At 45.9% G+C, this 24,357-nt stretch overlaps 1 protein-coding gene across 1 annotated transcript; it reads right to left on the bottom strand.

The window, feature by feature from the left end:
- Positions 1–1,716: 1,716 nt before the first annotated feature.
- Positions 1,717–24,141, bottom strand: LOC113035533 (uncharacterized). The gene is made up of 21 exons (XM_026191164.2): positions 23,190–24,141; positions 23,006–23,056; positions 22,532–22,752; positions 21,854–21,896; positions 21,585–21,710; positions 21,389–21,493; positions 17,359–17,577; positions 17,063–17,209; positions 16,746–16,985; positions 16,057–16,275; positions 15,836–15,982; positions 15,530–15,763; positions 14,965–15,144; positions 14,629–14,883; positions 14,379–14,483; positions 14,134–14,271; positions 13,405–13,512; positions 13,174–13,205; positions 10,680–13,041; positions 10,344–10,455; positions 1,717–2,685 (listed from the first exon to the last, which is right to left on the bottom strand). The coding sequence occupies exons 1-21, from the start codon at positions 23,844–23,846 to the stop codon at positions 2,069–2,071; spliced, it is 6,318 nt and encodes a 2,105-aa protein (XP_026046949.2). The 5' UTR covers positions 23,847–24,141; the 3' UTR covers positions 1,717–2,068.
- Between the last annotated feature and the right edge of the window lie 216 nt (positions 24,142–24,357).

The raw sequence follows: 24,357 nt of genomic DNA, 5'->3' as shown, positions 1-24,357 counted from the left end.
CAGCGCCTGTGGCACGTGTGTGTGTGCGTGTGTGTGTGTGTGTGTGTGTATGTATGTATATATATATATGTATATATATATATATGAACGTCTACAGGAGGTGGAAGAAAGATTTCTGTGAGATTCTGAGTGTCCCCTCCTCTCCATTTCTATCCAGGTGAAGGCAGGAATCCCACCAGGAGAAACAGGAGAGGATGAGCGCAAGCGTCCAAAGTTTCTGCTCAGAACGGTTCACCTGCTGAGTCCTTGACTCACCTAGAGTGTCTTTATTGGCCGAAACCTGCAAAGAAACCAGAAACTCACCTGGTCAGCTCAGACAGGTACCACACGAGATGAAAGCTTGAGTGCAGAACAAACTGCATGTCTGTCACGTCTGAAATGTTACGACTCAAACATCAGAGCTCTAAACTCTGACCGGTGTCATCGATCCATCCCTTCACATTCACTCTGCGCACAGCGGGGACGAGTTTAACGACTGTCGTCTCAGATGTTAAGAAAAGGAGAGTTTGGATCTACTGCACTCAGTCAAGTCTTTCTAGTTTCAGGGATGAAGCTCTTCGTCTCTCCAGTTTCCTGACCTCACAGTATCATTCTTTTAACTCAGTCATTAACTTACAAACACAGAGACATCAGAAAGCTGCAAACCCACAACACACACAACCCCTAAGAACATCAAATCATTCTGAGCTTCATTTTTCTAACAAGGACTATTTGGGTATCAGTGACCTCTCAATGTGCATAAATATGTTTTTGGCTTTGTTCTCTTTCCTGAGCAGGTGATAAGAGACCATCTTCAGTTACAAACTGCTTAAATGGAACATTTAAAGACCAAACTCTCACTTTCCAACTCAACATATGAATAGATCAGAATGAGCAGGAAGCTGAAATGAAAGGATAGACGTGTGTTCATTAAATGAAAGCGATCACTTTTCAGAGCTTCTGTGGCTGCACAGGAAACACACACACATTAACCTACCTTACTGTTTTCACAGGTGTGTTATGTAGAATTCGACACCCACAGGAGATCCCTGCTCCTAAATGTTGCACAGCTTGCTCCACCAGCACTAACCAATAAATGATCATTACTTATGGTCACCTATCAATAAACATGCATCAGGAGCCCAGCAGCACCTTCAGAGGGTCACACTGCTCTGACCTATGACCTTTGAGCTTGAAATTCTCACAATGACATGAAAAAACCCTTTTTAAACAGATTTGATTGTTTTAAGGTCTGAGGTCGTCCCAGATGAAATGACCTTTTTTCAAAAAGCAAAACAAAACAACTAATTTCTGTTTAATTCACTGTCTGAAACCACAACCGTTCACACAGGAAGTCCCGCCCACAGTCACCTGATTCAGAGCAGCTTTGACCTTTAAACAAAGACATTGAAGAGAAAACAAAACAAAAACAGGTGAAAAAAAAGCTGTTTTACACTTGGAACAAAGCAGTAACTTATATGACAGATACACAGATACTCTGATTCAGGTTTCTTTAATGCTTCTCTGACTGAAACAATCAGCATCCTTTCATTTCTGTCTCAGTTATCAAAGACCAGATGTGAATGCCGGCCTTCATCTACATAATTATTAATAACAAAATGGTTCTTCTCCATCCTCCGCTCTGATAATATTGCGGATGAAGATGTCACCGAAGCTTCTGACAACTCCCACATATTCACAGATCATTGTTTTAGACGAGACATTTATCACAAAGACCAGACTGAATCAGTGTTTATTTCATTTTCAGAACACAAACACAAAGCAGTTTAAATCATGAACATGCTTTTTGCTTAAATCAAATGTAGGTTTAACAGCTCCATGCATGAGAAAAATGTCTCTGCATACCTGCTGCATAACATTAAGTCGTAATGGCTGAAAATGAGCTGACATTCATGAATACAGTGAATTATTATTACCATAAGATGTGAGATATGCTACACAGTAAGCTAAAACAGTTTCATTAGTCAGGAGGTGGTCTGTGCAGATACAGAGTTGGTGAAAAACTGCCTAGCTATCCTCAGAAATAAACCTAAAAAAAAAAGAAAGAAAGAAATGAATGTGAAACCTCTCAGCTCTTCTCAGAGGCGGCGTTCACCTCCATCTCCCACTTCTCCAGGAGGTCCTGCAGGTTCAAATTGAAAACATCGATGCCCTTTTGGGAAAGGTGTACACCATCGACCCGGTAAAGACCTGTGTTTGCGCCACAGCGGATGTTATCGTGGGTCAGAGAGGTGCCACCCAACTCTGAGATGATATTTTGGATCCGGCGATTTACCGTAGTGCGGACCAAATCGACCTCGTGGCTGTCCACTGAGTGGCGCCACACCCTTCGAGGGAGGATATTGGACCACACAAGGACGCACTGTGGGAAGATGCTCCTCATAGACGTCAAGTCCTTCTTGACGGAGGCTAGCAGGTCTGTGGGGCTGTCGGTGCTCAGGTCATTCCCCCCCAGGTGCAGGATAAGGACATCTGGGTTGGGCCAGGTGACCTTCAGCTGGTGGAGCTGCGGCAGCAGCTGAGACCATGTCATGCCCTGGGTGCCCTTCCACCAGACGGTCACCTTGCCAGGGTCCATGCCCAGCTGCATACCTACCTCCGGAGACTTGGCACGTGACTCGGCCCAATACACCAGTGAATGACCGACGATCCAAACGTTCCTGGGCTCACTGCTGACTTGTTTACCTGGAAATTTCAACAGGATATACTTGTAAGTGCCAGAGCCTTATGGAACATCTTCACAAGCTGAACCCACATCACATTTAGCATCAAATCCCAAAGCTAAGACTACTCCATCTTCAAGCTGGTTTCACAAAGTTCTTTTAGACCAAAGCATCAGGTCAACTTTAATTAGCGCAAAATTATAATTTTAAAACGTCCAGAAGAGATTTGCAGTGCTTGGACACTTGTGACGGGTGACAGCTGAATTAAAGGTCCATCGACCTTTGTGAAACAAGCAACCTTAATACAGGTGACATCACATAGGATTATCTGTGCAATATTCACCCTCTCAACTTCATTTGTAGATGTGGTTCCATTTTGCTTCATTGTGCTTACTTGGTGCATTATTAAACCTTTTCTTTGTCGTATTTGCTGAAGCTTTCTAGCTCAATACATCAGTGACTATATAAATTACTGAAGTGATAATTACCATTTCAGGAAAGTTAAGTGTTAAGCCAAAAGAAAACCTACCATTTACAGGTTTGTGATAAATTAGTATCTACATCTTCAGACTCATGACTTTATTGATATGTTTATATTTTAAAAATGTACTTTTGACTATATTACAGCAATCAAAACTATCAGCCTGATTAATCAAGAGACCAAAATGATTACCTACCTTCGCCATCAAGACATTAAATAAATCTGCTGTGTTTTTATTTTAAACCTCTTTAAAATCTAATGTATGCAAAGCTGTTTGCGACCGTTGCTGTAGCAGCTTTTATATCCCTAGCTAATAACTCAGTCCCAAATAACATCTCATTTCTTAAACATTTCATTTTTACAGATAATACTGATGCACAAAGAACACTATCAGCTTCATTCTAAGGCCGTTTTACTCCGAGGTTGCTTCAGAGACCAATATTTCATGTGGGGAAAGGAAATGGAGCTTAAGCTCAAAAAAGCCCAACGAGGGCAGACAAATGGGAATGTGGAACCCCAACTACACTCGCTTGACTGTCATTGGGGGTTACGGCCAGTGTTTCAGGGCTTATAGCACAGTCGAGTCATAGCCAGGTAACCGAAACAATATCTGGGAGAAAAATTCTCTTTCCATAAACTTTTTATCATTTACAATCCAACCACCAATGGTGACACGTTTAAACAAAGCTGAAATCTCTATTGGAGATCACATTTCAGCCAGTATGAAGTTCTTCTTCTCTCCACATGGAACACTAATGGCTGAATCTGCAGGCAGTGTCCAAGGCTTCAAAATGGCCTTAAAGTGGTCCATTTTTTTTGTATGATCGGGGCACGCATTTACATCTGATCATTACTACTGAAACTATTGGTGGATATTTAACAGCTTGACTAGAGTGTGGGATTTAGTCATTGAGAGTACCTTAAAACTACAAAGATGAAGTTAGTGAGGGGGTGGATCCAAAGAAAGAGTCATTTAAGTGTGGGTCATATCTTTAGAAAGTGCAAGGCGTAGGCCTATCTAGTATAACCCTCTGTTCACATTATGCCCTGTTGTTAGATTATTTGAGAGATTTTCTCCATTTCCATTTCCCAATTCCATATTGGACCTCATTATTTCACTGACATCTAAACCAAACTGGTCTAAACTGGAAGTCCAACCTGTGAAACCTCACAGGTCTGCAACGTGAATAGAAGTTACCTGAGCACATGTTTAAAGGCAGAGATGAGACCTGTTGTGTGTGGAGTCACACTGGATGTAAATGCGTCAAAGTGTGAGCTGTGACAGACGACCTACTGCCGTTTGGAAGATGGAAGTCCAAAGGTTTGAAGTTCAACCACTTCCTGTGACACGGCCATGTTTGTGGCACAGAAAATAAATACAGAACCCAAAAGGTGCGGATAAAGATATCTATACGACCATCAGGCAGGATTATCAGCAGTGCGTCAGTCCCAGCTTCAAAAGGAGTTCTCTGTTAGCTTTCTGAGCTAACATTGGTATTACCGGTAAGACAAGCAAGAAAAGTAAAACGTCCCTATCATATAACAAAAGCTGGATGGCTTAAAATATTGGTTTTACAACTCTTGAAATCTAATTTTACATTCAAACATAAGAGTATCAGATTGTGCTACATGATACTGATGCTCTACCAAAGAAACGGTGATCTCTAGCTGAGACTAGTGTCACAGACCAACAGGTACAATCCCAACCATGTAATCAAGTTAAACAACCCCCCTCCCAAAAAAAAAAACCCAAAACAAAAACTTTGCACATTTTATATAAAGGATGATTTAAATTGATCTCTTAAATTGAAACACAATGCTATGCTGCCTTAAACAAGTTTTAAAAGTATTCTATGATCAGAAGCAATATTTGTACTGAGGGCAGTGGACCCATTCTGCTACTCCATATCGGAATATATAACTGATGTTCTTATTAAATGTGACTAACTTTCACATAATGTTATAAGTCTAACTAAAAGTCATCCAAAAACTCTGACTGAACCATCACTTTATGTTTTGTCTTCTTTCAAGAGACAGCCAATCAGGAGAAAGTGGCTTTTATATAAGGTGGCCTTCAAGAGGCAAGAGCTCTTCAGGCGAGTATAAAGACTTAGTCACAGGATACAAATACAGAGCTGGAAATTAGCAGAATAGGTCCACTTCAAGCTAATGACACCTGCGTAATGAAGCCTATGGTAACAAGATGGGTAATCTAATGAGATTAATATGGACGTTATATACCTGGAGTAAATTTTCCAAATGAAACAGGACAAATTTATCTGGACACAATGCTCTTCATCATACTTGCTACTCTTTTGTGACATTCAAAGAAGCCTATAAAACACAAAATCTTGTATCTAAGATTGAAATCAAGCAGATGTGAAATAATGTAGTTAGCAGTCCAAACAAGTCTACTCTGGAACAAAAGTCACATCCTTAATGAGTAACCTCTCTTATCTCTCATTAGGTACCAAATTAGTTCTAAAATATTAGATAACCAAACATTTTTACCTGCGGTGGAATTAAACAACCTTCTCAAGGAAGCTTTCCTGATTCACGAGCTCTTCCAGTTAAGTATTAAACCTGGCTGGATAAAAATAACTATTCCCGAGTTCCTTTTACTGTAAATGAATAAGGAAGGCTTTACTTGTTGGTGCCCGGATTACGAGTAGTCTCCTGGATCTTCTTCTGCACACTTTTCAGTTCGATGCAAATGGAAATGAGCAAACTTGACTTACCCTGAGTATTTCATTAGGACTGGACTCAAGAACTTCAAATCAAACACAAAAAAATCTTGTGCAAACAATTATGTAAAAACTAAAGACTAAATGCCTAGAAAAGTGGACTTGTTAGCAATAATCAACCAAATTATAATTACCGCTTAAAACAATCAGAAAAGAAGCTGTTTCAAGATGGAACAAACGCTCATTAAAAGATGGCAAAGCATTCGTGACCGCGAGACATTTTGGCTTAAGAGAGCAGAGTTCATAAGAACCTGTAGCTTAGCATTTCCAATATACTTCCAATGCGAAAATGGACACAGTCTGAGATCTGCTGTATTTAAGGTACTGTCATCGTTAATGAGCTACAGCTGACATAGTTTCTAACACTATCTGCAGGAAACATTTTCTCACTTCAGTCAAATGTCCGTTTTGACATCCTTAAGCTCGGACAGTATATATCAGTAACATGCATAGATGGCTGATATATACCTAACATTAGCTGTATAACGGCTAACTACACACAAAATGACAGCTCTAGACAACCTCTTAGCATTGCATGCATTTGGGCAGACGGGGCTCAGAGTACGGGGCTGGACTACTTCATTCGACGCTAATTCATGTACGCCGAACTTATTCCTGTACTGACGCTCCCTCATTATGATACAACCCTAGATCTTGGATCTAGGCAGTTCTGATAAGACTGAGACCTCAACTACTTAACCTTGAATTTTAGACTAAATAAAGAAAAGAATAGTAGCTACCCAAGATTTTGATAAGACAGAGCAACCAAATATAGATAGGAATGAGTCAATCTATGAATTTTGGGATGGTCTTTATCATGGTCTTCCTCCTGGTGAGCTGAATCAACATACTGAGTTTATTAAATGAAAGCAGGTATCAGGAAAAACATAAAACCATTCAAAGCTTAGAAATGGGATATTATACTAGCTGTTCAGTGTTTACACTCAGTGGTCACAATTTCAGTACACCTCTCAGTATTTGGTACTGTGTTGAGGCTGAGAGGCCCGATACAGGATCTACTGGCTGTTTGGGGCTCAAATCAGGATTTGCCTTCGCTGTCTCCTGGAATTCCCTCTTTGGATTGGAGATGTGATCCTTCATCCAAAATTATTATAGACCTTTATTTTAGGACGACCCAGAGGTAAAACCAGCATACAAGCAGTCAGCAAATACCATTTAGCAAAAGAATATACTGTCCACAAGGTACCTGTGGACAGCTACAGGTACCTTGGTGTTCATCTGAACAATAGACTGGACTGGACTCATAACTCAGACGCCCTCTACAGGAAAGGGCAGAGCAGGCTGTACCTGCTGCGGAGACTCAGGTCGTTTGGAGTGGAGGGCCCACTCCTGAAGACCTTCTATGACTCTGTGGTGGCTTCTGCTATCTTTTATGGCGTGGTCTGCTGGGGCGGCAGCATCTCTGCTGGGGACAGGAAGAGACTGAACAGGGTGATCCGAAGGGCCAGCTCTGTTCTAGGATGCCCTCTGGACCCAGTGGAGGTGGTGAGTGACAGGAGAACGGCGGCTAAGCTGTCATCCCTGTTGGACAACATCTCCCACCCCATGCAGCAGACTGTGACAGCACTGAGCAGCTCCTTCAGTGGGAGACTGCGGCACCCACGGTGTGGGACGGAGAGATTTCGCAGGTCTTTCCTCCCCACTGCTGTCAGACTCCATAATAAAGACTTTAACTGAACAAACACACACATCCACACATGTGCAATAATACTAAGTGCAATAATCCTTTCTGTCATCGTTGTATTTTTACTCAGTTGTATATAGTATTTGTATTTGTATTCTATTTTTATCTTATTGTATATTTATTTTATTTTATTCTATTCTGTACAGTTGTGTACTGTATTTATTCTTATTGTATTCTAATTTTTGCCTCATAACTTTTGCACTGTCCACTTCCTGCTGTGACAAAACAAATTTCCCACGTGTGGGACTAATAAAGGTTATCTTATCTTATCTTATACCTTCTGAATTACATGTACCGTATTTTCACGACCATAAGGCGCACTTAAAAGTCTTAGATTTTCTTCAAAAAGTACGGCGCGCCCTATAGCGCAGTGCGCCCTGTGTGTTGTAAGGAGGACGTAGTAGAGAACACCATGAGAACGCTAAAGGGTGAAGTGTGGGCGTTGATCGTATATACCGGACAATCGCACATACCTGTATAAAAGGACAGGTATGTGCATTATGTGGAACATCGTTGTTTTAACAACCCTGAAAATGGCAAAGAGACACGCTTACGAAGCACAGTTTAAACTGAAGGCCATCAGCTATGCGGAGGAACATGGAAATCGAGCAACGGCGAGAGAATTTAAGATTAACGAATTGATGGTTCGAGCAAAGAACGAGCGGGAGAAGCGTTTCGACGGTCACCATTCGGCTAAAAGCAGTTTCACTAGCTGAAGAGATGAACATTGAACATTTCCGAGGAGGTCCGTCTTGGTGCTTTCGTTTTATGAAACGGTGCCATTTTTCCATCCGGACCAGGACTACGGTAGCGCAGCAACTTCCAGCGGATTATAAGGAAAAGCTGGCCATCTTCCGCTCCTACTGCAGCAAACACATCGGCGACAAAAACATCCAGCCCAGCCACATCACAAACATGGACGAGGTCCCGCTCACTTTTGACATCCCGGTGAGTCACACTGTAGAGAAGAAGGGGACCAGCACGGTAGCGATACGCACAACGGGGCACGAAAAGTCTTCTTTTACTGTTGTGCTTGACTGCCATGCTAATGGACAGAAACTGCCGCCTATGGTGATTTTTAAGCGAAAGACTTTGCCTAAAGAGAAGTTTCCAGCAGAAATCATCATTAAGGCAAATGAAAAGGGCTGGATGGATGAGGAAATGATGAAAGAGTGGCTGAGGGAGGTGTATGTAAGGAGACCAGGTGGTTTTTCCACGCATCACCATCGCTCTTAATCTGTGACTCTATGCGTGTCCATCTCACAGACGATGTGAAAAAACTAGTGAAGCAAATGAACTGTGAGCTTGCTGTCATTCCGGGAGGCCTGACAAAGGAGCTCCAACCGCTGGACATCGGTGTGAACCGCCCGTTCAAAGTAAGGCTGCGAGCGGCCTGGGAGCGATGGATGACCGATGGAGACCACAGTTTCACCAAGAGTGGAAGGCAGCGCCGGGCGAGTTACGCCACAATTTGCCAATGGATTGTAGATGCTTGGGCTAACATGTCTGCTGGCACTGTTGTTCGAGCTTTCGCAAAAGCCGGCATCGTTTCCGAGGAGCCGCACGGCACGGAAAGTGACTCTGACGGTGAAGAAAGTGAACCTGGCATGTTTGATGGAGATTTAGCGCAGCTGTTCAGACACAGAGGATGAGGACTTCGATGGGTTTGATTGATGATAAAAATGTGAGTACCAAACTTTGTTTTGCTCCTGCTTTATTTTTAAATATGCACACTTGTATGCTTGTGTGTTGTTGATGATGACGATTACTGGTAATAAAAATGTGAGTAAGGTACCGAACTCAGGTTTGCTCCCGCTTTATTTTTAAATACGCATACGGTACTTGTATGCGCCCTATGATCCAGTGCGCCTTATGTGTGTGTTAAATACAGTAATGGCACACATAACTGAGACTGCGCCTTTTAGTACAGTGCGTCTTATGGTCGTGAAAATACGGTAGGTATGAATGACCACTGAGTGCAAGTAAATCTAAGCTGAATATGGTGCTAGCTTTCCAAAACATGATCACTCTGCCTACCTGTCTAGTTATCAATGTGGGTTGATGCTAAAAACTGTCAGGTTCTGGACTGGTACTGAATGTTTGGTCATACAGTGTAATTACACTCAAAACAAAGTCTATATTCCAATGGAAGAGACCAAACGCATTATTTTGCGGAATTCAGATGGCAGCTGGTGGCTTCTCTCGATCATTGGATGAACCACCAGACTCAGTAAACGGGAGCGTGTGTGTGTGTGTGTATATATATATATATATATATATATATATATATATATATATATATATATATATATATATATACACACACACACATACATATATACATACACATATATCTGACTCTACTGTGTAGGAATCTATAAGATGGCAGGGCCACCTAGGTGAAGAGACGTGACTGTATCTTAGCAATAGATAGGTCTCTCTCCAATAGGGCGTACCTGGCTAGCAAGGCTTGGGTAGTTACATGTTTTCAATTTCAGAGAAAGTGAAGCAATACTTCCTTGATGTTATCTTCTGAATGTTTTACCACGTGGCTGGGCTTCTCACTAAAACCTGCTTTTGTTTTTTTGTTTTTTGAATACTCAAAGTACCTGTCAAGTGAAATAAAAAGAAACCATGAAAATAATATACATTGTATTCAGTGGAAAATATATTTGTCATTCAAATACCTGCAAGTGAAAGGTTTCTAGTTAGGATGAAATATCTTATTTTAAAAACAGAGGTTCTGATACCTGACGAGATCAGCAAGCCATCCTTACTGGTCTCCCCTTGCTTCTTACGGGCTAGCATCTCCTTGAACTCCTGTTCTCTCTTTTCCAAAAGTCTCTGGTTGTACAAATCCAGCTGCAACATAAATATAAATACCTTCTGTCAAGACTTCCACCATGATGCAGTTGATCTTATCGTTCTTTTAACATTTCCTGGGTTTCTAACTCTCAAGTGCACAAGTTATCTGGAAACATACGATCTAAGGAAAGAACCAATCCAAAAAACAGACGTTCTGCAGTACATTTATTTTATCTCTCGTGCAGTAAAATATCTGATAGTCTAGTAGTGCCGAACCCTACCTTCTCCTTCTGCTTGAGCTTTATGTCATCTTCTGTCTCTACTAATGGGGGCTCTGTGGGTAAACTGAACTGGACAGATTTGACTGGTTTGGCTGGTGACTGAACAGCTAGAGATTTCACGGTCTCAATGACCTTCAGGCATCTCGCCACTGTTGTAGAGATAGCAGAGTGGTCAGTGCTTACAGGACTTGAAGATGTCAGTGTTGGTGATGGTGGTAGTACCACAGTAGTGATTAAAGGTTGTGTAGGACTGGTGGTCCCAAGGGGAGGTGCTTTGTCTGGCACTTCAATAAAAGGCAAGACTGATTGATTGGAGGGTGGAGAGAAAGGAGGCTGTCCAGGATGACGTCGTGGTGGAGGTCCAGGAGGCGGTCCCGGAGGAGGCTGTCCTGGCCGCCGTGGAGGGGGTCCAGGTGGAGGTCCAGGAGGTTGTCCCAGTGTTTGGAATTGTGTACCAGCTGCAGGAGGAGTTTGAGTGACCATGCTGGATGTGGACGTCTGCGTTGGCAAAATCTCAGCGGTGACGCCAAGTGGCCAGTTGAATGGTGGTGTTGGATGTCGGTAGTGAGCAGGTGGAGGCCCAGAAGGGGGTTTTGGAGAAGGAGTGGTGGTGGCTGTGCTCCCCATCGTTTTGGTAAGACTCTGTAGCTGTTGTGCCTTCTTAAATGCTTCTAACTCTTGCTGGTCCAGGAAATCTTCATATTCAGACACGTTAGTTTTCTGTCTGCTGAGCGGCTCCAAACTGGAGGATCTGACAGGCGAGTGGGAATGGATGCGATCCGATTCCAGGGAACCGGTTCTGGTTGTCCGCAGTTCTTCCCGTGGAGCCGATGAAGTGTCTCTCTCCGTGGAAGATCTCGGGCTAAAGACTTTCTCCTGGGCTTGGCTGGCTAGTTTAGAGACCTCTCCTGTGCTCAGCTTCAAGCCAATAGTACGAAGTAGACTCTGGATCTTGTCATAGGGTTCTGTCTTTGGATCCTCATTTGTTTTCTCAACAGAGGAACGTTTAGGGCTCGGTGGTCTCTTTTGCCCTTCTTGGGCTAGACTAATGCTTGGTGGCTCTTGAGCCAGCCCCACAATTCGAGAGAAACCCTTACCATCCTGAAGAGCCCGCTCATGAGGCAGAAGGTCATCATTAACATGAACTGGTCCCAAATTCTTTTCAGCATCCACCTTTCGGTTAAGCATATCAAGGAAACGGTCCAGGGGTGGTTTCTCAGTTGGAGGAGACAAGCGTGACTTCTTCTCCTTTAGTTTGGGAGAAGGGCTTCTAGGAGGTGAGTCTATGGGCGAAGGGGGTCTGAATGAGGTCTGGCATGAGGATGTGGCAGCACTATGGGACAAAGGCGGGTGAGTCGAAGCTGTGTGAGCTTTGCCAGCGTGAGAAGGGGGCGAGAGGCCACGAGGTTCTGGAGAGTGGCTTCGTTTGGCTGGGGGATATGGATCGTAAGGTCGGTCCACATACGCCGGGTCATAGTAGCGATCATCGTAGGGTTCATCATAAACATCGTATCGATCAGTGTAGCGGCGGCTGGTAGATGGCGGGCCACCATAGGGAGATTCACTATAGAGGTGACTTTCATAAGAGCGGTCACTGTATGGACGGTCACCATACTGATCTGCGTATGGCCGAGTGGCATACGGGTCACTGTAGGACCTGTCTTGGTAAGCACTATATGGGCGGTCATAATAAACATCGTCGTAAGGAGGACGGTGGAGATATTCTGGTCCATCTGGTCGTTTCTTTAAGATGGAACGGACCGGTTTGTACTCGGCGAGGGGAACGGCGATCCTACCGTGGTCGTAGTCAATGCAGGTCCTCTGTCCAGGTTCCAGTCCTCTTGGGTCCACCAGCGACTTTTTGTAGGCGATCATTTCATTCAGCTCCTCCAGTTCCCGCTTCTTCCTCGCCAGCTCGTCATCCACAATTCCACCTCGCCTAGGAGGAGGGCTCAGTTCCCTCCTCCTCTTGTGATTTTCTTCATGGTCTCTGTTTGTTTTACTCCTTCTCTTGCTGGCCCGGTCTTTGCTCCTCTCCCTGCTCCTGCTTCGGCTCCTGCTGGAGCTCTTGCTCCGGCTGCGACTCCTGCTCCTGCTCTTGGAGCGGCTTCGGGTGCGCTTGTGTAATCTCTCTCGGCTTCGCCTCTGCCTGCTGCTCCGGTGTTCACGTTCGACGCTGGAGCTGCATCTCTTTTTGATACGTCCAAACTGGTCTCTGGAGGGACTTCTGCTCCGACTCCTGCTCTGACTCCTGCTGTATCTACGCCTTGTGGCGCTGTAATCCTTCTTGTTAGTCTTACTGTCCTGTGCTCTGAGATTTTTCACCACTGCCTTCAGCTTCTCTGCCTCTGGTTTTTCCTTCCTGAGGAAGTTACAGGGAGGTTGTTCTTAATAAGTTTTACAACTTTTCCGAGATACAAAAAGAAATATGGCATTTATTCAGAGCCAAACGTATTTACACGAAGAGTGGTAACATTTTGAATGTATAACTTACTCTTCGGTAGCTTTTGTCAGCTTGATGGTCATCTGCCAAAAAAGAGTTATGACAAATTCATTAGAATGATGACGATTTTGCATTCTTCGCAAAAGATTTCTTACAGTTTGAAGGAAAGTTTGGAAGACTCCATAAAAATGATGGCATAAATTACCAACAGAACTAATGAGAGTTTGCCCACCATGCACCTCCACACTGGACTAATGTAAACATAAATCAGGTCATCCTCACCTTTCCTTTGTTTGCACCGACACCACCAAGTTTCCTCACTGGGAGGAAAACGCTCTCTGTGTAACGTTTTATCCTAATGGCCTGGACTCCCCCGTCTGCTGTTTCATGCTTGAAAGAAATGACAAACATCATTTTAATCGGAAATGTCACCAGGCGCGTCCAAACGCGTGATTTCCTCACGTTTGAGCTTGAAGCGTTAAATCTAACACCAACATCAAGAGAAAAAACAGAGAGGTCTGCAGAGGAAAACTCCGAGACTGGACTAAACAGATGAAAACAAGATGTTCTTGAAGACGTTCCCCTCATTTCATTTTAAAAGTTCGGTTGCTACCAACCAGAAAGCCTCAGCACTTCCTGTCTTGTTTCTCTGCCAGCAGTTTGACGAGTTGTTCCGGAATATCATTTAGCTGCCTCTCAAGTGGATCCCTGATCCACTGGTTGGATAAACTCCACCTCCTCTGCAGCTAGTAGTCCTCGTTCTACTCGGCACACCACGGAGGCTTTCCAGGAAGAGCCTGGACCAGCTGGAGGCGGAGTCTGTCCGTGAGATGAGGGATTCACCGGAAAGGCAGCCAACTATTTTTCAGTAAGAGCAGTTTGTGTGCTTGTGTGACCTCCACAGATCACCTTGTGGTAGTTCCATTTAGAAATGTTTGGACCCTCCTCTGGAGTTTACCTGACATCCGGTAACCTTTCCCTCCACCCCGAGAACCCAGCAAGGGGACTCACCGGGACGATGCTAAACTCAACCTTCTCGTTCAACTCCAGCTTCTTCTTCTCGATCACCTCAGACATGTGGAAGAAGAGCTGGGGGTTCTGAGTGCACTTGATGAGCCCGGAGTCCTCCAAGAACTCGATCACGATGCCCTGGTTGGAAAAGCAACAGAGACCTGGACTCAGACCCTAAGAACCAAACTGAGGCCTTGTTCTGTTTTTGACTCTGAGGCTGGGAGTAACCGGACGTCAAGTCTTACGTGCTGACGCTGTTCAGTAGATTCTTCAAAGGAGTCGTGGAGAATTTCCACGCAAGTCGCCCGCTCCTCTTTGGTCTCCCGATGGGTTGCGATGTTAAAGCGCACCTGTGCAGGCGAGACACAGTTCAGGATCAGGTTCAAAAGAAGCAAACGTTCTGTAGATGCTGAACTCTGAGACCTTATTTGCGTTTATTTTGCAAATAAACGCGGCTGGTCTGAAACATAGAAGAAGAAAGTCCAGCGTCCTCACCTTGTCACCATCGAGCATGGTGGCAGTGGTCAGGAGGTCTTTGGGGCCAAAGGTCAGCTGTTTCTGTTGGCCGTCGATGGTCATCACCAGCCGGCCCACCTCTACGTCCGATTTGGTTTTGACTTCAGCAACAGGAGGCTTTTCCTTCGTTACCTCCTCATATGTCTTCTCCTTCTTCAGCTCCAGTGTTACCTCCTGTCCTCCCTGCACCTCTCCCTTCTCTCCCTCCTCCATTTTCTCCACTTTTATTTGCACCTGAAAGAAAACAACAAACTGAGTGTTTTCTTTTCGTTTTTCAGGGAAATTGCCGTTTCCACAGAGCTTTTGAAGTTGTACCTGTCCAGCATCGGCAGCTCCTTGCTCCTCCTCAGTCGCCTCCTCTTTCTCCTCGAGCTCCTTCTTTATTGTCTTGGGAGGGTGTCTGGGAATTGATTTGAGGATGGTGCCTTCAAATCGCTCCTTGCTGATGTCGTCCAGCGTGTCGGGGTCTCTCATTGTGAAGCCGAGCGGCGTCCACTGCAGAATGTCAGGACAGCGAGCGTTCAGAAACAGTTCAGAGTTTTATATTTGTGGCTCGTGATATTTTTGTGAAGATAAACGGACACAGTCAAAAAAAAAAAAAAAAAAAAAAACAGTTTAATGCACTTTTATGAAAAAATAAAATGACAATAAGAAGCTCTGATTGGCGAGTCATGACTCCCTGATTTCATTCAATAACCATTAGTGGCTTGAACGCTCAGGACCCGCCTACTTTGCAACGCTAATGATATTATTATTGAGCTGTTGGCGTGGGGCGCCCTCTGTTGGCTGTTGTGGGTTTCTTTGCTATAAAAGAGCTGCAAAATGTGGCGTCGCAGCCTGAACTCAGCGCCTCTAACAACCCGAGCAACTCTTTCCTCACCTTGTCTTTGGCAGCTGCCAGTGCTGCAGCCACCTCCTCCTTCTTCTTCCGCTCCAGCTCCCTCTCACACTCCTCCTCCTCCTCTCTCTTCTTGCTCTTTTCCTCCTTCCTCTTCTTCCTTTCTTCCTCCTCTTTCTTCCTCTCCTCTTCATCCCGTTTCTTCTGCTCGTATAAGATCGGGTCCTCGATCTTCTTCGTCCTCCTCAGCCTGATGGCCCTTGTGTTCGATTTCACCTGTGGAGACAAAACGATGGATAAAACCCGCCCCCTCTCTGCAGCTCGCTCCCGTTTGGTTTGCGCACTCACCTGGATGGTCGTGAACTCCACCTCTTTCTGGACGTCGTCACCGTTGAACTCTGTATCGCTGAAGTTCTCGCAAACGTCAAAGGGAAGCTCGCCGTGCTTCTCCGACTTTAGGATGCCGACCTCTGGCCCCAGCGAGGTGATGATGCCCTGAAAGACAGCGGCTCTTGAGAGACCAGAAGCAAAACGGAGGAGGCGGGTCATCAGTGTGCGTGCTGCGTTACCAGCTCTCGCTCCTCTTTGGTGTATTTGAAGGTGAACGGGACTTTGGGTTTGATGTTGGCCGCTCTCCTCTTCCTCGTCACTGTGTCGATCAGCAGGTTGATCAGCACGTGGTCGTTCTTCAGAAGCGTGACGCCGCAGTCTCGATCGTCGAAGGTCACGTTGGTCCTGACGGTGCCGATGTTGGCGTGGACCTGGCCCGGGTAACCAGGCATGCCGGACTGGAGGCATGGGAGAGGAGCTTATTAAATAAACATGTTAACGGCCTGGCTTAAAGTCTGCTTACTTCTCCTGTGTAACAACCGTTTCTCTAGCTCACCTGTTTAAATTGGATTAAGTCTTACAGTTTTGCATGATTAGGGGCGTGGCCTGTTTGACTGACAGGTGGATCCTTCACCTGAACTGGACATGTGGGGCGTGTTTGTGCTGTTGGAGCCGTTTTAATGAGGTCACTGTACTAAAAGACTGTCTGAGGGGGCGGAGCAAGAGTTTGGCTCCACAGTGAGATTCTGGGACTGTGATTGGATGTTGCCGAGTGCCGATTTGAAGATGTTAATAATTTTCATTTAACACTGTTTGAAGTCAATTAGTGACATCTGCTGGTCAATAATAATAAAACATTAGTTACCGTCTCGGTTTCCCGTTTGTCTCATCTCATTTTAAAACTGTTAAAGTTTGAGTTCAGGGTCACCTTGGGTTCGATGATAGTCTGGCTGACGATGCCCTCGTACAGCTCCGTGTCCAGCACCATGTTGGGTCCGATCTCCTGCTTGGTCCTGGTTCTGATTGGCTTGGTGAAGCAGTCTTTGCTGGTGTCGTTTTCTGTCTTATCCTCCTCGTCGCCGCCGGCGGTAGCAGTGGCGGTGCAAAGGGCCAGGAGGAGGGGCTCCTTCACCCGCTGGATCCTGACGGCTCGTTTTCCCGCTCTCAGCTGACGGTAAGAGCAGAGAAATGTTTGAAACAGTCCGGTCAATGGCGCCGACGGCCACTCTCAGCTAACGGCCTCACCTGGATGATGGTAAACTCCACCTCCTCGTTGATGTCCTCCTGCGTGAACTCGACGTCGCTGAAGTTCTCTTTGGTTTCAAAGGCGAGCTCCGTGTCGTCCTGCCTCTTGATGACGCCTTCTGTCTCCTTCAGGCTGACGATGACGCCCTGTCGCCCGCAGATGAGCGGAAAAAGTAAAACCATCAGACAGAGAAGCCGATTTGAGAACGTGAGCAATCAGATATTTCTCGTTTGAGGATAGACAGCGGAGAGGTTTCACCGCACGAGCACCGCCGGCAGGCGAGGATTGGCCTGACCTTCTCTCTGATCTCCTTGGTGTGGCTGAAGGTCGCCGGGATTTTGGGCTTGATGTTGGTGGCTCTGGTCTTCTCTGTGATGATGTCAGTCAGCAGGTTGATGAGCACCTGGTCGTTCTTCAGCAGCGTCACCGTGCTATCCTTCCTGTCGAAAGGCAGGTTCCTCCTCACGGGCCCGATGGTCACGTACACCTGACCTGGGTACTGACGCTCGCCGGGCTGCACGGCAACAGCACGTGGAAACGTGGAGGAGAGGAAGTAGAAACAGAGACATGAAAAAGCTTTAAAAAGGAGCTAAAACATTTAATCTCTTTGTTACAGTTTTCTGGTCTTACTGAATAAAACCTGAATAAACTAAACGCAGCTGAACCGAATAAACAAAAAACACAACAGAAATGTGAGAAATGAGAACATGAAGACAAACACACCAAACACAAACTGACAAAATTAACCACACAACTTATTACGACGCTTCTTTTCTCCTTTAGCTTTTTAATTTTGACAGATGAATAAATCAGAAAATTCAGACTGAATTTAAAAACAAATGAAGAGTTTCTTGTAAATCTAATGGTACTAAGGTGGCTACATGCACTGGTTTAATTTTCACTGATGCAGCAGATCTATTTTGAAAAGCAGGCTCAGTCCCTGCAGCTTTCAGTCATCTCAACTTTCAATAAGCATGAAAAGTCATTAAACTGGGACAGAAAATGACTGTAGAAGGATTTTTAAACACTTTCAATGTTGTTAAAGATGTTGACTGGCCGAGGATGTTATTTAAGGACCAGAGAAAGTCTTAGAGATGTTCAACAGTTTGATTGGCCAATCACAGACAAACTGAGGCCTGCGGCTTCCTTGGACACGCTCTCAATTTAACAGATACAGAATATTAAGAAATTATGTTAGTAAATTAAATAAATCCAACAAAAGATGTTATTACAAAAAAAGATTAAAAAGATCCTAACTGAGGTTTGGGCAGGAGAGCTAAATCAGTGCATCACTGTATACGTAGACACATCCTTCCTGACTACACCCGCTGATATCTGTGTGTTTATTTTAAGTTTGTACTCTAAGAAAAGGGATGGATCCACAGAAATAAATCATGCAGACAGAGCTGGTATGAATATAACTGAACGTCTTAAAATTAATGAGATAGAACCCATCAGGTGCTGATAACCTGAGGTCATTACAAACAGCAGCTGATGTGATAACGTCAGTCTGTCCTCTGGGTGGAATAACTTCTTACAGAGGAGCCAAAAGAGTTTCACTCGCTCTGAGTAGATGATAGAAGAACAGTCGATGAACACATCAGTGAACACTGTAGGACTGCGGCCTCACAGAGAACAGATGATCAGAGATGGTAAATGGTCTGTATTTGTATAGCGCTTTACTTAGTCCCTAAGGACCCCAAAGCACTTTGCACTACAACCAGTCATCCACCCATCCACACACACACATTCACACACAGGTGATGGCAGCTACATTGTAGCCACAGCCACCCTGGGGCGCACTGACAGAGGCAAGGCTGCCGGACACTGGCGCCACCGGGCCCTCTGACCACCACCAGTAGGCAACGGGTGAAGTGTCTTGCCCAAGGACACAACGACCGAGACTGTCCGAGCCGGGACTCGAACCTTCCGATTACAAGACGAACTCCCAACTCTTGAGCCACGATCGTCCCAGATAGTCGTTAGAGCTGAGCGTTTGATTCAACTCGATCATGAAATCTTATTGGATACATTAAATTGTTATGGTTTTGAAAAGTCTGCTGTTGAATGAGTTAAGAGTTGTTTACTGCATCGTTTAATGCGAGTAACTCTGACACTTGTGGTGTTCCTCAGGGCCGTAGCCTGGGGCCACTTTTATTTTCTGTCTTTACAAACGATTTGCGTTTTGCTTTGGACAGCTCCACCTCTGCGCTACGAACCTCTGCTATTGAAGAAGCTAACAGGGATCTTAATAAACACATAATGAAGCTCACTGAGAGAAGGCCGAGGGTTTGCAGCAAAGCAAAGGGCAGCTAACTTTGAGGAATCTAAAACAAAACAGATTTATCAGTTTCTTCTTTGCTACATGAGTCCAAATAACCTGCTTCATACATCTGACGCTTCAGTGAGAATCTACAAAGTAGAAAGTTGTAAAAATAAAGAGAAACTATTCAATGAAGAGGTGTGTACAAACCTTGTATATATATCAAAAACATTTAACTGACTGTTAATTTCATGTATGTATCAAAATGTATTTAATGCTGAATTTGGCAGTTTGGGTCGATACAACTTTATTTATATGGCACATTTAAAACCGAAGCTACACCAAAGTGCTTCACAACAAGGTTAAAACATAAGATATAAGATAAAAGGCTATAACAGAGTACAACCCCCCCCCAAAAGTAAAGTAAACAAGTAAATAAGAAATAAAACATTAGAGCACAGTTTAGAAGATAAAATTACTGGGTATTCATAAATATAAGGTGGGGGTATTTATACAGCGGAACATTAGTAGAAGATAAATAACATAAGGTTGATGTGCACTAACTGAAAACACTCGGTCAAACAGGTACGTTTTTAACTGAGATTTAAATGAATAGATGGAATCGGAGGTCTGTAATTTGCAAGGTCGTTATGATCAAGATTACTTTTTTTAGAACAGGCTGTACTACCGCATGTTTAAAGACTGTCGGGATGCAGCCGGAGGACAGTGATGAAATCATTAAGGATAGGACACTGGGCCCAATTACATCAAAACCATCCTTGACAAAGCGAGATGGGAGGATATCACGAACAGAGTCAGTATTTCTCAGTTGATCGCTTATACGCTTAAGAGTGGGATGTGACACCAGCTCAAACTGATGAAAAGTCGATGGGCATCCTGAGGTAGGGGCGGGGCTCCCCACTATGAGGTGTAAGGCTTTTAAAGATCTAATTTTATCTGTGAAGTAATTGAAAAATTGTTCACAGAGAGTTGGGGGAGCGCCCACGGCACTTTGGGACAAGGATTTACCACTGAATTAAAGATTTTAAATAACATTCGGGGGTTGTGAGTACTGGTAGCAATAATGTCTGATAGAAAAGCTGCTTTAGCCATTTTAGTGCCATTTTGAAATTCTGAGCGGCTCATATGTAGTATGTCAAAGGAAACTTGGAGCCTGTCTTTCTTCCATCCCCTCTCGGCTTGGTGGAAAGCACGACATAAGGCACGTGTAGGGTCATTTAGCCAAATTTGAGAGTGAGTTCTGGGACGTTTCACCTTAACAGGGGCAACGGCCTCAAGGATATGAGAGCATGTAGATATCAGAGAATTAGCATAATCACAGTCGTAAGAGATACAGAACAATTACAGATGCTGCAGAGTCAAAGGCCGCAGAGAAGTTAGCCACGGTATCGGGGTTGATTATATGCACCAGGCGTCGGGGCCGTCATAGTGTAGCTTTGATTTGCATAGGTCAACTTCAAACATAACTGGGAAATGGTCCGAAATCCCAGTATGTCAATGTTCTTAATACAAACATCCAGGCCACACGAAAGAAGGGGTAGGTTCATTTACCCACTGAAACAGGCTAAAAGTGTCAATAAGAGCGAGAAAATCCTTGGCTAGCGGATCACCCTTGCAGCAGATATGAGTATTAAAATCACCAATAATAAGAGCACAGTCATAGCTTAAGAGGAGAGATCCTAAAAGATCAGCAAAGTCAGCAATAAAAGTCTTATTGTATTTCGGTGGTCGGTAGACCAAACATATTGTCGGGGGGGCAGCCAGCTCCAAAAGTTGAACTTCAAAACTGGGGTAGGTAGGGGAGGGCAGGTGCCGCACTATATGTTTAATAACTGAGGCTAGACCTCCGCCTTTACCAGTGGGTCTGGGTGAACTAAAAAAGACAGTCAGGAGGGCGTAGCTCAGCGAAGGAGAGCGACTCCCCAGGACGAATCCAGGTCTCCGTCAGAAACAATGCGTCCAGCCCAGAGGTGAGGAAAAAGCTTTCAATAATGCAATAACTAAATGTATAAAACAAAGCAGCGCGGTTTCTCGAACTCACCTGAGGCTCCATGATTGGCTGACAGACAACGGCCTCGTAGATCTCAGGGTCCAGGTTCTCGGTCCCGCCCGGCGCCACCTTCACGTCGGTCGCTATCGAGCTGTTCTGCTCAGAAACAGGACGTGACACAAGACCAGGTTTACAGAGAGAACTCATCCACGCCGCACGACTAACAGGCGGCGAGCCGGCGCCTCACCTTCTCCTTGCAGGCAGTGAAGTGAACTCTGACCCCGGCCGTCATGGCTTTAGGATTTCCAAAGAAGGCGTCGAAGCTGAAGTTGAACTTCTCCAGGTCTTCACGCATGATGTAACCGAACGTTGGCTGCAGGTCAAACACAGAAAAAGACGAAGATTCATACAGGTGAGCGGGTAAACAGGTGAGCGGGTAAACAGGTGAGCGGGTAAACAGGTGAGCGGGTAAACAGGTGAGCGGGTAAACAGGTGAGGGTCAGACGGAATTCTCACCCCGATGAAGGAGATGATCCCTGTGGACCTGCCTGGAGGAGGCCTGCAGACAGAGAGCAGTTTAAACAGCAGCTACAGGAAGTGATGTCACATTTACAGCACAGGTGTTAAAGGGAGGGGGGGGCACGGTGCCCGTGTCGGTACAGAGATCAAAGCTGCTGAAACGAGCAGACCTCCACACTGACGTGACTGAATCTGTGAATTCCACAAACACACCGCTCACTGCTCCCACGAGCCGGCGTTCCACGTGGGAACTTTCATTTCTAAACTGAAATGAAAGCTTCAACTCAGCTGATGCGTCTCACACATAACTGTGCTGCCTGCTGGTTCTACAGATGCCCCACAGGTGTCAGCATAAATAAATCATTTATTAAATAAACAAAGAGAATACATTTGATGTATTTGTGGGTAGTCTGAGCACCACCATGTGAGCAGGGTTAGTTCCGCTATACTGAGAGAAGACGGACGTCTCCACCACCGAGCTGGTCGCAGTCTGCTTTTGATTTTAGGTGAACTGTCCCTTTAAAGAGGAGTGCAGTACCTGTGTGAGTCACACAAACACAGCCGCCAGCTCACAGGCGGAGGCAGCTGTTCAGCAGCAGCTCCAATGCTCTAAGGTAAAATTAGAGTTTATGTGAATGCAGTCTGGTGGGAGTGATTTTTGCCAACTGTACTTACTTTTCAAATGTGCGTTTTCCCAGCAGCCCCAGAGCTTTACTGATTGTGCTGACCTCAGGTTTAGGTGTCGGGGCAGGAGTGGTGGGGGCGGTGGGAGCAGCAGCGGCGGTGGGGGCGGGCTCAGCAGCAGGCATTTTTTTGGCCACAGCCGGGTCCTCAGCGGGCTTTTTAGCCTCAGATGATGTTGACTCCGTAGCCGGAGCTGAAATCAGAGCTTTGATCTAACAAAGAAAAAAAAGAAACCAGCAGGAGTCTTTACTGAGCGCGTTCAGTAACAGCCTCAGACACATCCTGCACACTTTTACATTTTAGTGACATCTGAACATTTTCAAAGTGTTCTGCAGTTTGTGACATGCTCCGAGACAACGAGCCAGGAACACCTGGCGAAGGTTCAACAGCCATCACTGTATCACCAACATCTGTCACACAGCTGCAGGTTAGAGCACGGCTCTGTCCTCGGGGATCAGGACTCACCCACTCGGGCTGGTCAGGTGGAGGGTTGGGCATGGGCTCTTCCACCACAGGCTGAAACCAGACAAACATTCACTTATTCTGACATAAACTGCGCTTTTATCACAGCTAACACACAATAATCAATAATCGGTGATCGATATCTGTGACTGAGGCAGTGTTTGTGTGGACTCTGCTGAGCTCTCACCTCTCCTGTCCAGCCGGGCGGAGGGTAGGCTGGTGGGTATCCAAAGGGAGGTATGCAGCTTGGGGGTACAAAGGCTGCGGGGTCCGGGGGAGGCATCCCAACCGTAGGCACAGGGGGAATCCCAGCTGGGACCACAGGGGGGGGCACAGGGGGAACCACAGGGGGGGCGACAGGGGGTATGGGTGCAGGAGGGATGGGCTCGGGGCCCCATGGTTCAGGGGGACCCTCCGGATCCCAGCCAGGATGACCCCATCCTGGCGGAGGGAGAGGCCGGTCGGGTCCCCTCCAGTCAGCCTCTGGGTGTAGGGGTCTCCAGTAATCAGCACGACGGTCCCAGTCCCAGTCCTCCGGTCCCCAGCCAGGGGGAGGAGGTCCCCGTGGATCCCAGTCAGGGGGTGGGGGTCCTCGGCCGTGCCAGTCTGGGAGTGGCGGTCCTCTTGGACCCCAGTCCGGAGGCAGCGGTCCCCTTGGATCCCAGTCCGGGGGCGGCGGTCCTCTGGGGCCCCATGCACCATGAGGAGGCGGCCCTCTCGGACCCCATCCTCCGGGCGGCGGAGGGCCTATCAGGTCCCAGTCATCGGGCGGCGGAGGCCATCCACCAGGCGGTGGAGGGCCCCAGCCCCCAGGAGGTGGAGGTCCCCAGCCAGGGGGACCCATGTCAGGCGGATGTCCGTGTTCACTGAAGGGTGTAGCGGGAGGTGGGCAAGGGTCTGCGGCAGCGCCGGAGCCCCGAGACGGCGAGGAGGCTAGGCTAAGCTAAGCTAAGTTAGTAGCGGGGTTAGCCGGCTAATCAACCAACACCGCCAAGCTCACCGGAGGGTCCCGCTGTTAGCGCTCCTTTTCAGGGTAAAAGCCGATCATCTGACGCGGCCGTGCGGAGAACTTTCTTCTGATATTTTCAGCGGAAAGTGAAACAATCACAGCCGAACTTCAGGCTTCCTCCGCTGCTCTGCGCTCCAACTGACCGCGGGACATTTTACCGCCCCCTACTGCCAGGAGGACGAAACTTCAACTACTGCTTCTGCTGCTGTCGGAAAAATCCCCGTTTGTCCTTCATGTATGTATCAATTTATAATTGATTAGAATAAGATCCCCTCCAAAGTATTCTTATTTATCAGATCCCAGAGCACCTTCTGCGATGATTTCTTCATGCAGACTTTGTGCTCCA

This window comes from Astatotilapia calliptera, chromosome 13 (genome assembly GCF_964374335.1).
Source record: "Astatotilapia calliptera chromosome 13, fAstCal68.1, whole genome shotgun sequence".
NCBI classification, from domain to species: domain Eukaryota; kingdom Metazoa; phylum Chordata; class Actinopteri; order Cichliformes; family Cichlidae; genus Astatotilapia; species Astatotilapia calliptera.
This window is presented reverse-complemented; position numbering and strand designations above follow the sequence as displayed.